The 12,277-nt window shown below is 44.5% G+C and overlaps 1 protein-coding gene across 1 annotated transcript in view; it reads right to left on the bottom strand.

Annotated features, from left to right (window-relative positions):
* Positions 1-12,277, bottom strand: part of hmcn2 (hemicentin 2) — a 69,419-nt gene that overhangs the window by 14,851 nt on the left and 42,291 nt on the right. The window contains exons 45-65 of the mRNA XM_024001790.2: positions 7,802-7,926; positions 7,505-7,688; positions 7,261-7,358; positions 6,871-7,149; positions 6,534-6,724; positions 6,351-6,432; positions 6,107-6,243; positions 5,862-6,003; positions 5,594-5,738; positions 5,311-5,438; positions 4,966-5,122; positions 3,677-3,798; positions 3,418-3,582; positions 3,201-3,308; positions 2,920-3,054; positions 2,671-2,805; positions 2,244-2,513; positions 1,922-2,112; positions 1,629-1,842; positions 1,358-1,492; positions 1,061-1,251 (exon numbers count right to left, since the gene is read on the bottom strand). Of these exons, the coding sequence (XP_023857558.1) occupies positions 1,061-1,251; positions 1,358-1,492; positions 1,629-1,842; positions 1,922-2,112; positions 2,244-2,513; positions 2,671-2,805; positions 2,920-3,054; positions 3,201-3,308; positions 3,418-3,582; positions 3,677-3,798; positions 4,966-5,122; positions 5,311-5,438; positions 5,594-5,738; positions 5,862-6,003; positions 6,107-6,243; positions 6,351-6,432; positions 6,534-6,724; positions 6,871-7,149; positions 7,261-7,358; positions 7,505-7,688; positions 7,802-7,926 (3,334 nt within the window). The remainder of the gene's footprint in view (positions 1-1,060; positions 1,252-1,357; positions 1,493-1,628; positions 1,843-1,921; positions 2,113-2,243; positions 2,514-2,670; positions 2,806-2,919; positions 3,055-3,200; positions 3,309-3,417; positions 3,583-3,676; positions 3,799-4,965; positions 5,123-5,310; positions 5,439-5,593; positions 5,739-5,861; positions 6,004-6,106; positions 6,244-6,350; positions 6,433-6,533; positions 6,725-6,870; positions 7,150-7,260; positions 7,359-7,504; positions 7,689-7,801; positions 7,927-12,277) is intronic.

Below are 12,277 nucleotides of genomic sequence, written 5' to 3'. Positions count from 1 at the left end.
ACTAACAATAACCTGCATTAATTGGGCAATTATTAACTATGACATTTATAAATCAAGCTGATGATGTCTTAAAACATCTTTGTTTAATCCTCTGTATCAACTTTGTGTATGTCTAAGATAATATAAAATAGGTGATCTTGACTTCCAAACTGATCATCATAACCTGTCAGCATTATATCCTTCCGCGAAGTATCAATCTGGTATGACGACCAAGGGATGAGTCTTTAAGGTCCTGCCCTGTTTCAAAGTTTCTAAAATGGTGTGTTAGCCTACTGACTGGTCAGAAATACGTTTCCATATGCTGAAGTATGGTGTACTGTTGAATGCTGCTGAATAAGGTCTTGCCGTCCTAAGAAGTCCCCTTTGAGTTTCTTTGAGTGCGTCAGTCAACTTTACAATAAACATTGTGCTCCACAGAATGTTTTCATTTTTTTTCTGTTGAAAAAGGCTAATGCATATTTCTGATTTTTTTATGGAACTTCCATCCCTCATTGACACATTTAAAAGCTGACATTTTCTAAAAAGGAAAGTTTAAGGTTTTTCAATTAGCTTGTTTGCAATAACTCAGTATGACAACAGAGTATCACAGAGCTCTCTGTGAGAACAACTATTTGTCTTTGAGAAAGTGTCAGCTGCAGGGTGTACTATTCCAGCATCAACTATAGAGGTAACAAAGTTAACAACGTTACAGCCGGCAGAACAGAGAGAGAGTCTGGGAACATCCATATCTGAGCTCCCTCCTTCCCTCTCTAGCTAATACTGTTAGCCTCTGACTGAACTCACGCCAATCTGATTACGGCCAGACTCGGACACTGCAGTTACTGTAGGTCACACAATGTTCCATGACCCAGGATTGCAGATGGAGTGCAGATTGACTGCAGTCAGTGGTCCATCCTCTCACTCTTAAGCTGACTTCAAAATTGTCCATCATTTCTTGTGTAAGCCTACTCTCTTTTTGTTTGTACAGACATTTTTTAACTCAAGATATGAACTCTCAAATTCAAAGAACACTGGATAAAAATATTTCTGAGGGAGACAGATGGGACACGTGATGTGTTACCGTGATGCTGTAGATGGCCAGGGAGCCATTATGGAGGGGCTGCAGGCGAAGGGAGCGGAGAAGGGGTCTGCCGTCACGGAGCCAGCGGAGGACAGGACTGGGGTTTCCCTGGACAGGACAGTCCAGCATGGCTGTGCCACCCTGGGCCACAGTCTGAGAGATATGGGCCTCTCCCTTCAAAACTGGAGGTTCTAAGGAGACATGACACATCCCTTACATACAGTGTACCCCTATCAACAAATAGAACAATACAAATACAAACAGTCTAAACTCTGGTCATGTCTTCAAAGTGCTCACCTCTAATGCGGACAAATGAGAGTGCTCTAATGGTGCCCACACTGTTCTCTGCTAGGCACACATAGGTTCCCGCATCACTCATGGTCACATTCTCTATGACCAAGGAGCTTCTGCCTGCCTCATCCACACTGGAACCTGAGATAGAGTTAGAGAGAGAGAGATAGATATAGATCTAGAGAGAGAGACTATTGCAGCAATCAAGATCATTATTACTATATACCTATGACTACATAATATCAATCATAACAGAATATTGGAGCCCGTGGAGTACCTGGATAGGGGCTGTTGTTAGCGGTCCAGGAGATGACAGGGGTAGGGGTGCCCTGGCCATGGCAAGACAAGCTGAGACTTTGGCCTTTGTTCAGGGTCACGTCACCAGGTAACTCCTTGAAGGCGGGCCTCATGTTGACGGACAGGCGGGTGTCCTGTCTCACTGTGCCTGCTGTGTTGGTGGCCACACAGGTGAACACACCACCATCACCTGGCTACAAGGGCCAAAAAGTTGATCAGAATCTTCACCTAAATCACCTTGATTATACACTGTAAAGTAGAAATGTCTCTGACCTCTGCCCTCTCAATGATCAGCTCTCCTGATCGCAGAACAGTAAATTTGCCAGGCAGGTTGGGCACGGTGTTATCGTCCTTCTCCCATGACACCCGGGGCTCTGGCGAACCCTGAGCCGCACACGGCAACAAGGCCTGGAAGCCCTGGACAACAGACAGCTCTGGCTGACCACCAGGAATCATAGGCGGGACTAGAAGAGAGAGAAAGACTCAGTTTATTACTGGCAAATCAGTTACGTCATTCTATGAGACACTGTTAATCCTAATGTCAGGTTAAATTACGGTTAAATCTGTCTCATGCCCTCAGTTCCTATCCACTTACTCATTATGACAAGCCTCATGTCATGGCTGGCCCTGCCAACGAGGTTTTTTGCAGAGCAGGTGTACAGGCCAGCATCACTACGTTGTGAGGCCGCGATCCTCAGGGTGCCGTTGGCAAAGAGCTGTATGTGTGCCCCCTTTGTGACGGGCCTGCGTTCCCTGTGCCAGGACACCTCTGGCTGGGGTTGTCCATCTGCCACACACTCCATGCTCACTGGCTGGCCCAGCACGGCCGTGTACTCCACACGAGGAACACTCAGTACTGGGGGAACTGGAGCAACACCATCACACATAGTTGAACCTTTCACTATTGAGATATGCATTATTTAAATTTCTCTGGGGCCCACAAGCATTCAACTAATTATCAACAAGTGCCTCCATACTTTTCTGACAAAATGTCTATGCTCTGTAGAGGTGTAGTGTGTTACCTTGCAGCACGAGCCGTGTCCTTCCCATTGCTGTGCCAGCTTCATTCTGTGCCAGGCACTGGTAAGTGCCCGCATCACCCAGTGTGACCCGAGAGAACTTCAGAGCTCCATTTGAGAGGAGAGCCAGTCTGTGACCTGTAGAGCCATAGAAAGAAGACATCACTATTCAGAAGTAGCAGAGTATAACTGACAATTGTGTTATATAATGGCTTGATTTCTGATCAAGTGTTTAAAAGAGGACATTCTCACCAGTTAATATGGGAACACCCTCTCGTTGCCAGGTGATGGAGGGTCGAGGGAAACCTTTCACCTCGCAGGGCAGAACTGTCCCATGATGCAACACTACTTGTACTTCCTCTGTCATGGGCCTGATCTCAGGGGGCTCTGAGTGGGAGAGTGCAAATCCAWTGACGTGGTTTATCACATACAGACTAACCATTGTTAAATGGTAAATTTAAGACAGAGTGTTACAAAGCAAAAACATGAACCATTACTGTATAACCGTAACAACAATCCACCCGAGGACCCACCTTGCACTGTGAGAGTGATGTGTTTGTGGGCCACCCCTGCAGGGTTCCGGGCAGAGCAGGTGTACCTCCCTGCATGACTGGGGGTAGCAGCTGTAATCTCCAGCACCCCTGGATCCAAACAGTACAGTACCACAACAATGAAGACCAAAGTACTAACATGACAGAATCACTGATGGCCATAGCACCATGTTACACTCTGAGCAGCAGTTGGACCTACCTGTGGGCAGGACCCGATAACTCCCCCCTCGGGAACCCAGCTTGGCTCCACTCTTGGTCCAGCTGACACTGGGCTCTGGGCGGCCCTGGGCATGGCATGGCAGCACCACAGGGGCCATTTTGATAGCAATGACTGTTGTGATGTCATCTTCAATGGTGGGGGGGGCTAAAGGGAAAGAGAGAAGAAATCTCAGTCTGTCTTTATCTTAGATGAAATGGCTCTCCACCAATGTTGGATTAGGACCTAAAAGCAACAATACCTTGTAGGATAACCTCAATGACACTGCGCTCCTCTCCAACCTCATTGGCTGCTGTGCATTCAAAGTATCCCTCATCCTGATTGGATGGAGAGGAAATGACCAGAGATCCAGAGGAGAGTAACCTTGAAACAAAACAAAGTCACACACAATAATTCAAAATGAATCTTTTGTATGTATGTCCATTGTTTTATAACTACTCTGGACGGCTCTGACTTAGAATACGTGGACAACTACAAATACCTAGGTGTCTGGTTAGACTGTAAACTCTCCTTCCAGACTCACATTAAGCATCTCCAATCCAAAATTAAATCTAGAATTGGCTTCCTATATCGCAACAAAGCATTCTTCACTCATGCTGCCAAACATACCCTCGTAAAACGACTATCCTCCGATCCTCAACTTCGGTGATGTCATCTATAAAATAGCCTCCAACACTACTCAACAAACTGGATGCAGTCTATCACAGTGCCATCCGTTTATTCACCAAAGCCCCATACACTACCCACCATTGCGACCTGTACGCTCTCGTTGGTTGGCCCTCGCTTCAAACTCGTCGCCAAACCCACTGGCTACAGGTTATCTACAAGTCTCTGCTAGGTAAAGCCCCGCCTTATCTCAGCTCACTGTCACCATAGCAGCACCCACTCGTAGCACGCGCACCAGCAGGTATATCTCACTGGTCACCCCCAAAGCCAATTCCTACTTTGGTCGTCTTTCCTTCCAGTTCTCTGCTGCCAATGACTGGAACGAACTGCAAAAATCTCTGAAGCTGGAGACTCATATCTCCCTCACTAGCTTTAAGCGCCAGCTGTCAGAGCAGCTCACAGATCCCTGCATCTGTACATAGCCCATCTGTAAACAGCCCATCTATCTACCTACCTCATCCCCATACTGTATTTATTTATTTATCTTGCTCCTTTGCACCCCAGTATCTCTACTTGRAKATTCATCRTCTGCACATCTACCATTCCAGTGTTTAATTGCTATATTGTAATTACTTCGCCACCATGGCCTATTTATTGCCTTAACTCCCTTATCTTACCTCATTTGCACTCACTGTATATATACTTTTTGTTTTCTTTTGTTCTACTGTATTATTGACTATGTTTTGTTTAATACATGTGTAACTCTGTGTTGTTGTATGTGTCGAATTGCTATGCTTTATCTTGGCCAGGTCGCAGTTGCAAATGAGAACTTGTTCTCAACTAGCCTACCTGGTTAAATAAAGGTGAAATAAAAATTAAATTAAAAATAATTCACAGGAGGACAGGCCATTCTGCTTCACATACCTGTATGTGCCAGGCTGATGGTTGAGGTCTATGGGAGTCCCATTCCTCTTCCAGGTGACTTTAGGTGCAGGTATACCTGTGGCCTCACAGCTCAGCACGGCTCTCACCCCTGTGGTCACCGTCACGTTGAAGGGACCAGGGTTGATCGAGGGACCAACTACAGGGACCCAAATCATTAAAAAATACATATGTATGGCATACAAACCAATCTGACTGTAAGGTGCTGACTGTAATGCAGTGGCTGAAAACCTGAATAAGAGTGTCTGATCCAAAATGTTAATGTAAAAAGGTAAATCTACTGTATTATGGTGTGATTCTGTTTTTCTTTGAGTTGTATTTATTTACCAAACACGCGTAAGTCCATCCCATGGTGATCTGATCCGGCCTGATTGGACACGGTGCAGTAGTAGCGTCCGGCATCACTCAGCTGAACAGCCTTCACACGCAGAGAGCCTTCAGACAGCGTGGTGTACCTGGGACACAGGACACACACAATCAGTCAGCTCCCCTGACAATCTACACATCTACAGTCATACAGAAGATGACACATTCTGCTTTATGTGTAAAGACAGTATCCCAATAACCTCTATCAGCTAAGTCAGTGGAACAAAAAGCAGGAAGCCCTTACTTGTTGTCGTCAGGACCTATAGGGATGCCATCTTTCCTCCACAGGATTGTAGGTGAGGCCTCCCCCTCTACTTCACAGGGCAAGACTGCATCCTGACTGATATGTGCAGTGACCACAGAGCTGCTCTCTCTGATGACTGGTGGCACTGGGGGGAAAGAGGCATGAAAATACACATTATAATTGATTGAGGTTTATACTGCAGATCTATTCCATATCACTGAACGCATGATCTCAATCTTCTTCTTAACTCATCATGTTATCAACTCACTGAGGATCTCCACAGTGAAGAAGAGGTTGGTGCTTCCAGCCATGTTGGTGACCACACAGCTGTACTGGCCACTGTCCTGAGGCCTGACGTCCTGGATCTCCAGGTACTGACCCCCGGCCAGCCTCTGGATACGACCCCCCAGCTAGGACCAGGGGAGAAAGAGGGAGACAGAAAAAGAGAGAGTCAATTATGCACTATATTGTGTGATTCCTGCCACCCTCTGTTTCCATGACGTCCAGTCTGACCTGTAATTTCACGTCGTCCTTGTACCACTCTATGTCAGGTGGAGGGTCACTGTCAGCCTGGCACTCCAGAGTCAGGTGTCCCTTGGCTGGGACTGACAACGTTCTGACATCATCAGAACCAAGAAGAGTTGGGGGAACTGGAGCAGGGAAACAAGCGTTGATGATTAGGATCAGGATTTGATTTATGAGTACCTTGCTATCTATTGGCAGGATTGACAATATACGGCTAGGAAACATGTATCACCTTGAACACGGACCCAGTGGTTACTTCCATCCTCGCCTGCTGGGCTGCTAGCCAGACAGGTGTATAGACCTGCATCCTCCACCTAACAACAGAGATATCACTGGTATGATCTGGTGTTTACCATTATACAGCAGTGAGATCTGAATGTCAACTAAATGCTGTGTCATTACGTTTGTGACTTACTTGCACTTTGGTAATCCTGAGGAAGTGTCCGTCCTCCWCTACTATCTCACTATCTCCCTGTAGAGGGCGCCCATCCTTGAGCCAGCTGAGGGTAGGAGAGGGGACGCCCTCTGCAATACACTCCAGCTCCAGAGCAGTGTTCACGGCCACCATCAACTCCTCTGGAGAGCTGATGGAGATCTTTGGAGGCTCTGTACAATAATAGAAAATTACATCATTGTTAAACAACAAATATGAACATGACATCTCATTCCTATTGCTTCAGCGGAGCTTCAACTTTTCATCTGTGCATAGGTGCTGTTTGGGTGAATGGAGAATGTTTGTTCTGCCTGCTCACCCAACACAGTGAGGTTGAAGCTCTTGGTGCTGCTGCCAGCCTGGTTGCTGGCCACACAGCTGTAGAGGCCTCTGTCAGAGAGCCCCACGTCAGGCAGCTGCAGCCGCGTCTCCTGGCCGTCAAGCAGCAGGTTGCGATGCAGGGACAGAGGCTGGCCGTCCTTTAGCCATTTCAAGGAGGGAGGGGGGACACCCTGCGCCTCACAGGTCAGCGTCACCAGGGACCCCCGCACCACTGTGACCGGCTTTACAGGCTCCACACGGTCCACACCTGGAGGAACTGAGACAGAGACAGACAGACAGGCAGGCAGACAGATATCTGTTTACAGGTATAGCACTTACAGCTCAGTGGTGTATTCATCAAAAGGAGGTGGGGAGTATAAGTTAGTACCTTGGACCTGTACATCAAAGTTAAGCTCAGCGAGGCCAGCACGACTGCGTGCCACACACGTATAGACCCCAGAGTCTGACAGCTGCACTGGAGAGATCCTACACACACAGAGGGCATACACATTCACTTTCACCTTACCTGAAACTCAGGCATACTTACTAAAACAATATCCTGTTTATTCCTTCATTAAGGCAGTTTTGTGAGAGAGCCACCAAACTAGACATTGCCATGTATAGAATCTTACCTGAGTACAGTGTCTGTAGAGAGAAGGCGGATACGTGGAGAGAGGAGCAGGGGGCGTCCATTCCTGAGCCAGCTGATCTGAGGTGGAGGGTTACCCGCTGCCTGGCACTCCAGGGTCACCACACTGTCCTGGGTGGTCTGCACCTCTCTGGGGGCACTGGTCTCGCCCGAGATAGAGGGGGGCACTGTGCGGAATTACACAATCATTATTACCAAGAATCCAGATTGTTTCTAGGATGCTCAGTACTAATTTAGTTAGGAAATATTTTCTTTAACAGGTAGATAAAAGACAACTGACCCAGTACAAGGAGGGTGAAGATCTTGCTCTCCTGGCCAGCAGGGCTGACAGCCAGACAGGTGTAAGTCCCAGAGTCCTCAGGCCTCAGCCTTAGCACGGTTAGAGTGCTCCCATTAGGGGATATGCTGTAACACAGGACACACACACATCAGTGATTACGAAGCAGTGCTGGACATTCAGGTAAATTTGCCAGTGTCACACAGGTCCAGCGCCAACTGAAGTCTACTGGCCCATCCAAGAAAGAAAAAATATATAAACCATTTTATTGTCACATAAACCACATAGGTGCAGTGAATTGTGTTGTTTTACAGGGTTAGCCATAGTAGTACAGAGCCCCTGAAACAAATTAGAATGATTAACCCTGCTCAAGGTCACATCGACAGAWTTTTCACTTTGTCGCCTTGGGTATACGGTCTGCAACCTTTCGTTTACTGGCCCAATGTGCTAACCACTAGGATACCTACAGCCATATCAACATCTGACAGGAAAGCAAATGATGTAGCATAATTTCAATAGCAGGWGATTTTTCTCTTTCATTTGCGAGCTAAGCAAGTAGCCTATACAAGGTTTATACAGTCATTGGSAAGTCAAATTCAAGGTCTTTCAATTTGTTTTTTGAGCACTTAATTGTAATTTTCAAGAACCGACATTTTATATTTCACTGTTGTAATAGCCTACAGAAAAAAAGTATGCATTACCACTAAGCATAATGCATTTTTACATTCTAAAATATGTCAGAATAATGTGGGCATTGCCTGACTATATAGACATCATGCTCCCGACACAAACTCACTAATTAAGTCTGTACATGTGGTCACTAGTCAGTCTCGCCATTTGAGATGCTGAAYYGTTATTGAGGGGTTACTGTATCATGTTTAACTCTTAAGGATCCTTCCTTTTTTMCAATTTTTGTCCAAAATMACATACCCAAATCTAACTGCCTGGAGCTCAGACCCTGAAGCAAGGATATGCATATTCTTGGTACCATTTGAAAGGAAACACTTTGAAGTTTGTGGAAATGTGAAAGGAATGTAGGGGAATATAACATATTAGATCTGGTAAAAGATAATACAAAGAAAAGAAAACGTTTCTTTTTTACCATTTGTAGCATTTTGGCCACTAGATGGCAGCAGTGTATGTGCAACATGTCAGACTGATCCAATGAACCATTGTATTTCTGTCSAAAACTTTGAATCAAGACTGCCCAAATGTGCCTAATTWGTTTATTAATAATTTTTCATGTTCAAAACTGTGCACTCTCCTCAAACAATAGCATGGTATTCTTTCACTGTAATAGCTACTGTAAATTGGACAGTGCAGTTAGATGAACAAGAATTTAAGCTTTCTGCCAATATCAGATATGTCTATGTCCTGGGAAATTTTCTTGTTACTTACAACCTCATGCTAATCGCATTAGCCTACGTTATCTCAACCATCCCGCAGSGGACCCACCAATCCTGAAYAAGTTTTAAAAACTAGAAGGCGACCAAAAATCGGTTTCCATTTGAAATGAAACGCTTTGTATGGAAAACAAAGTTCAAGCCAACATTCAATGTTGTCTTGCTCATAATAACTTCACAACACCCTTCAATTTAAACAGCGGGAAACAAACGAACGTGGCTACATCTCTCATGAAAACTGATCAGAAATGAAATCACGGAATAATTCTATTGGAGCAGTAGAACCTCTAAAGCGGCTCCCATAACTTCCTTGACTTTTCAAGGACCAAATAGCCRAGAGGAAATATCTGAATTTCAAGGTAGGCTAGTCCATTATGACTGAATTGCACATCGCAAATATTCAACCAAGACTTTGAACTTTTTAAATACCTGGTTTGCATACCTATTCTTGCCTTATCATTTACTGGTAGATATCATAACATCTTACCTACCCCTACAGCTGTCGGTCTTCGGTGAGCTGCTCCATGCAACAACAAGCTGTTTTCCAAGCTGCTTTCTCTCTGCTCGACAGATTATCAATGCTATGTGTGCACCGGGAATGTGATAAGCAGTGGCGAGCGACCCCCTACCCCCAACTGTTTAGCTTTCTTCTTTTGTGTGCCTGTTTTGCATGTGATTTTGGATTAATATGTGTCACATATCAGTTTGCAAACAATGTAAAAAATTTTAAAATAATAATAATAATTGAGTTAATAAAGCTGCATGCAAATATGGTCTCTTTTTTGCTTTCTTGAGTAAGGCAGCTCCAAGATGCAGGTGTTTCAGCCTAGCTCAGTGCTTTCTGTGGAGGTGGGGCAGCCAGCGGAAGATACAGAGCGTAGAGGTTGGTAATGTTCTCTAGTTGCGCTGTGATTGGCTTAGTGTTCCGTCACTCATGCGGATACTACGTCACTGCAAAATCTACTGGGAGAGCTCGTAAATTCAAGCCCCTTGGGTGCTGACATAGAGTTACATTAGAKATGCCCATACAAGAAGGCTCAAGGTCATTGGCCACAGATAAAATAATGTKAAATCACATTATATCTACCGTAGCGTTGATTGGACTGATCATGTCAACATCATACTTTCAAAATCTTAGCTAGCAAGCTGGCAGTCATCATGAATCAAGTCTACAATCTACTGGCAAATCCTTTTCAATCCTTGTCATATGAAGAGAAATTATGAAGAGAAATTACAGATAAAACGTATCGGTGCTCATTGGCCATTGGACATAAACATTACACGACATGTTGGAAATCGCAAATTCAACAATGAGTGGTTTGGAAGGAATCATTGGCTAACTGCAAGCATTGCAAAGCAATCACTAGCCTGCTATTCAGTGGAGAGGGTGTATGGTCCAAGTCTGGGTTTAAGGGTTTCTTTTCCAAGCTTAAAAGGATAAACATTCAACTTTGGCCATGCTGTCAATCCAGCATGACTTCTGCCGCGTTCAAAACAACTGGAAACTCAGAACTGGGAAATCTCAGACTTCAGTGAGTTCAAGAKAACTAGGAACTCAGGGGAAAAAACGAGCTSCGACTGGGAAAATACGTTTTGAACGGTCATCCAACTCGGAATTCCAAGTCAGGAACTCTGGCCTTTTTCTAGAGCTCTGACTTGAAGATCACTGACGTCATGATTCAACCTTGTTTTTTGCCGAGTTCCAAGTTGTCTTGAAAGCACCATAAATCCAGAGAATGCCAGACTTTGATAACAACGTTTGATGACAAAATTTGCCCACGAAGGACCGCTGCGCCACCTCCCTGTTCAAGGAAGCACAGCACAACAAGGTGAGTCCAAAAATATATTGTATGCTGCTGCGTAAATTATGTAATTTGTCAGGGAGATATGTATACCGTAGCTAAGAAAGTAATACTAAGTGTATGTTGTGTCGTAAGCTGTTAGTAGCCCATGTGCCTCACCCTAATAATTTGATCCCTTTCCCCCTCATAACGTAGCCTACTGTTCTGACTTGGTGGTGCACATGTAGCCTATAAACTGTTTTAGAGAAATGGCATCATCGAATATTGTTAGAGCTTTCATTGTCTGCTTATATGCCCCCTTTATTTATCCTATGGTTCTGACTTAGTGTTCAGGGAGAATACTGTAAGAAAGGCCCATTTTCTGAATTATGTCGCTGTACATTTCAAAAGTGCTGAACAAATAGTTACATTTGACTAAGTCCATCCTAGCTCGGTCCTTAATATCTTAATCGAAATTACGGATTGCCTCTTATCCGCTCGTCGTCCTCTTATGCCATAGTTTGTACATCTCAATTGTCAGTAGAAACCACATTTGTTTAAGCAAGTCAGCCATATCTTCTACAGTACCAGTCAAACGTTTGAGCACACCTACTCATTCCAGGGTTTATACATCAAAAACGATAATTATATTTTTTCAACAGGACAATGACCCATCACACCTCCAGGCTGTGTAAGGGCTATTTGACCAAGAAGTAGAGTGATGGGAGTGCTGCATCAGATGACCTGGCCTCCACAATCACCCAACCTCAACCCAATTGAGATGGTTTGGGATGCGTTGGACCGCAGAGTGAAGGAAAAGCGGTCAACAAGTGCTTATTCTACAATGTAGAAAATAGTCAAAATAAAGAAAACCGTTGAATGAGTAYGTGTGTCCAAACTTTTGACTGGTACTGTAAGTTTTTTTTAAAGACAGTAAATTATACTGAATGAACTGTTTCGCTGATAGCTGATAGCCAAGTGTAGGTGTTGGGACTGCTGTTGGGACAGCTTTAAGTAGGCCCTAACAGTTTGTGGGCACCATTTGTCACTGTTATAGTGCAATGAATGTATTGTTTAGTGTTGTGTTATGTTATGTTGTGTAGGGGCTTGCAGGCATGCATCTAAAATACTTTGTTGGAGCTTGCCCCACCAAGATGTACATGATAAAATCACCACTGGTGATAAATAATTGACATAAGGAGCAGACAGCTAAGGGATATAATCTGTTTGTTTTGTCTTTAGTTATATAGCAGTTATAACAGTATAATCAGTTATATAGCCTAGTTTAAAAATAG

This window comes from Salvelinus sp. IW2-2015, linkage group LG15, assembly GCF_002910315.2.
Source record: "Salvelinus sp. IW2-2015 linkage group LG15, ASM291031v2, whole genome shotgun sequence".
Classification (NCBI taxonomy): Eukaryota; Metazoa; Chordata; class Actinopteri; order Salmoniformes; family Salmonidae; genus Salvelinus; species Salvelinus sp. IW2-2015.
This window is presented reverse-complemented; position numbering and strand designations above follow the sequence as displayed.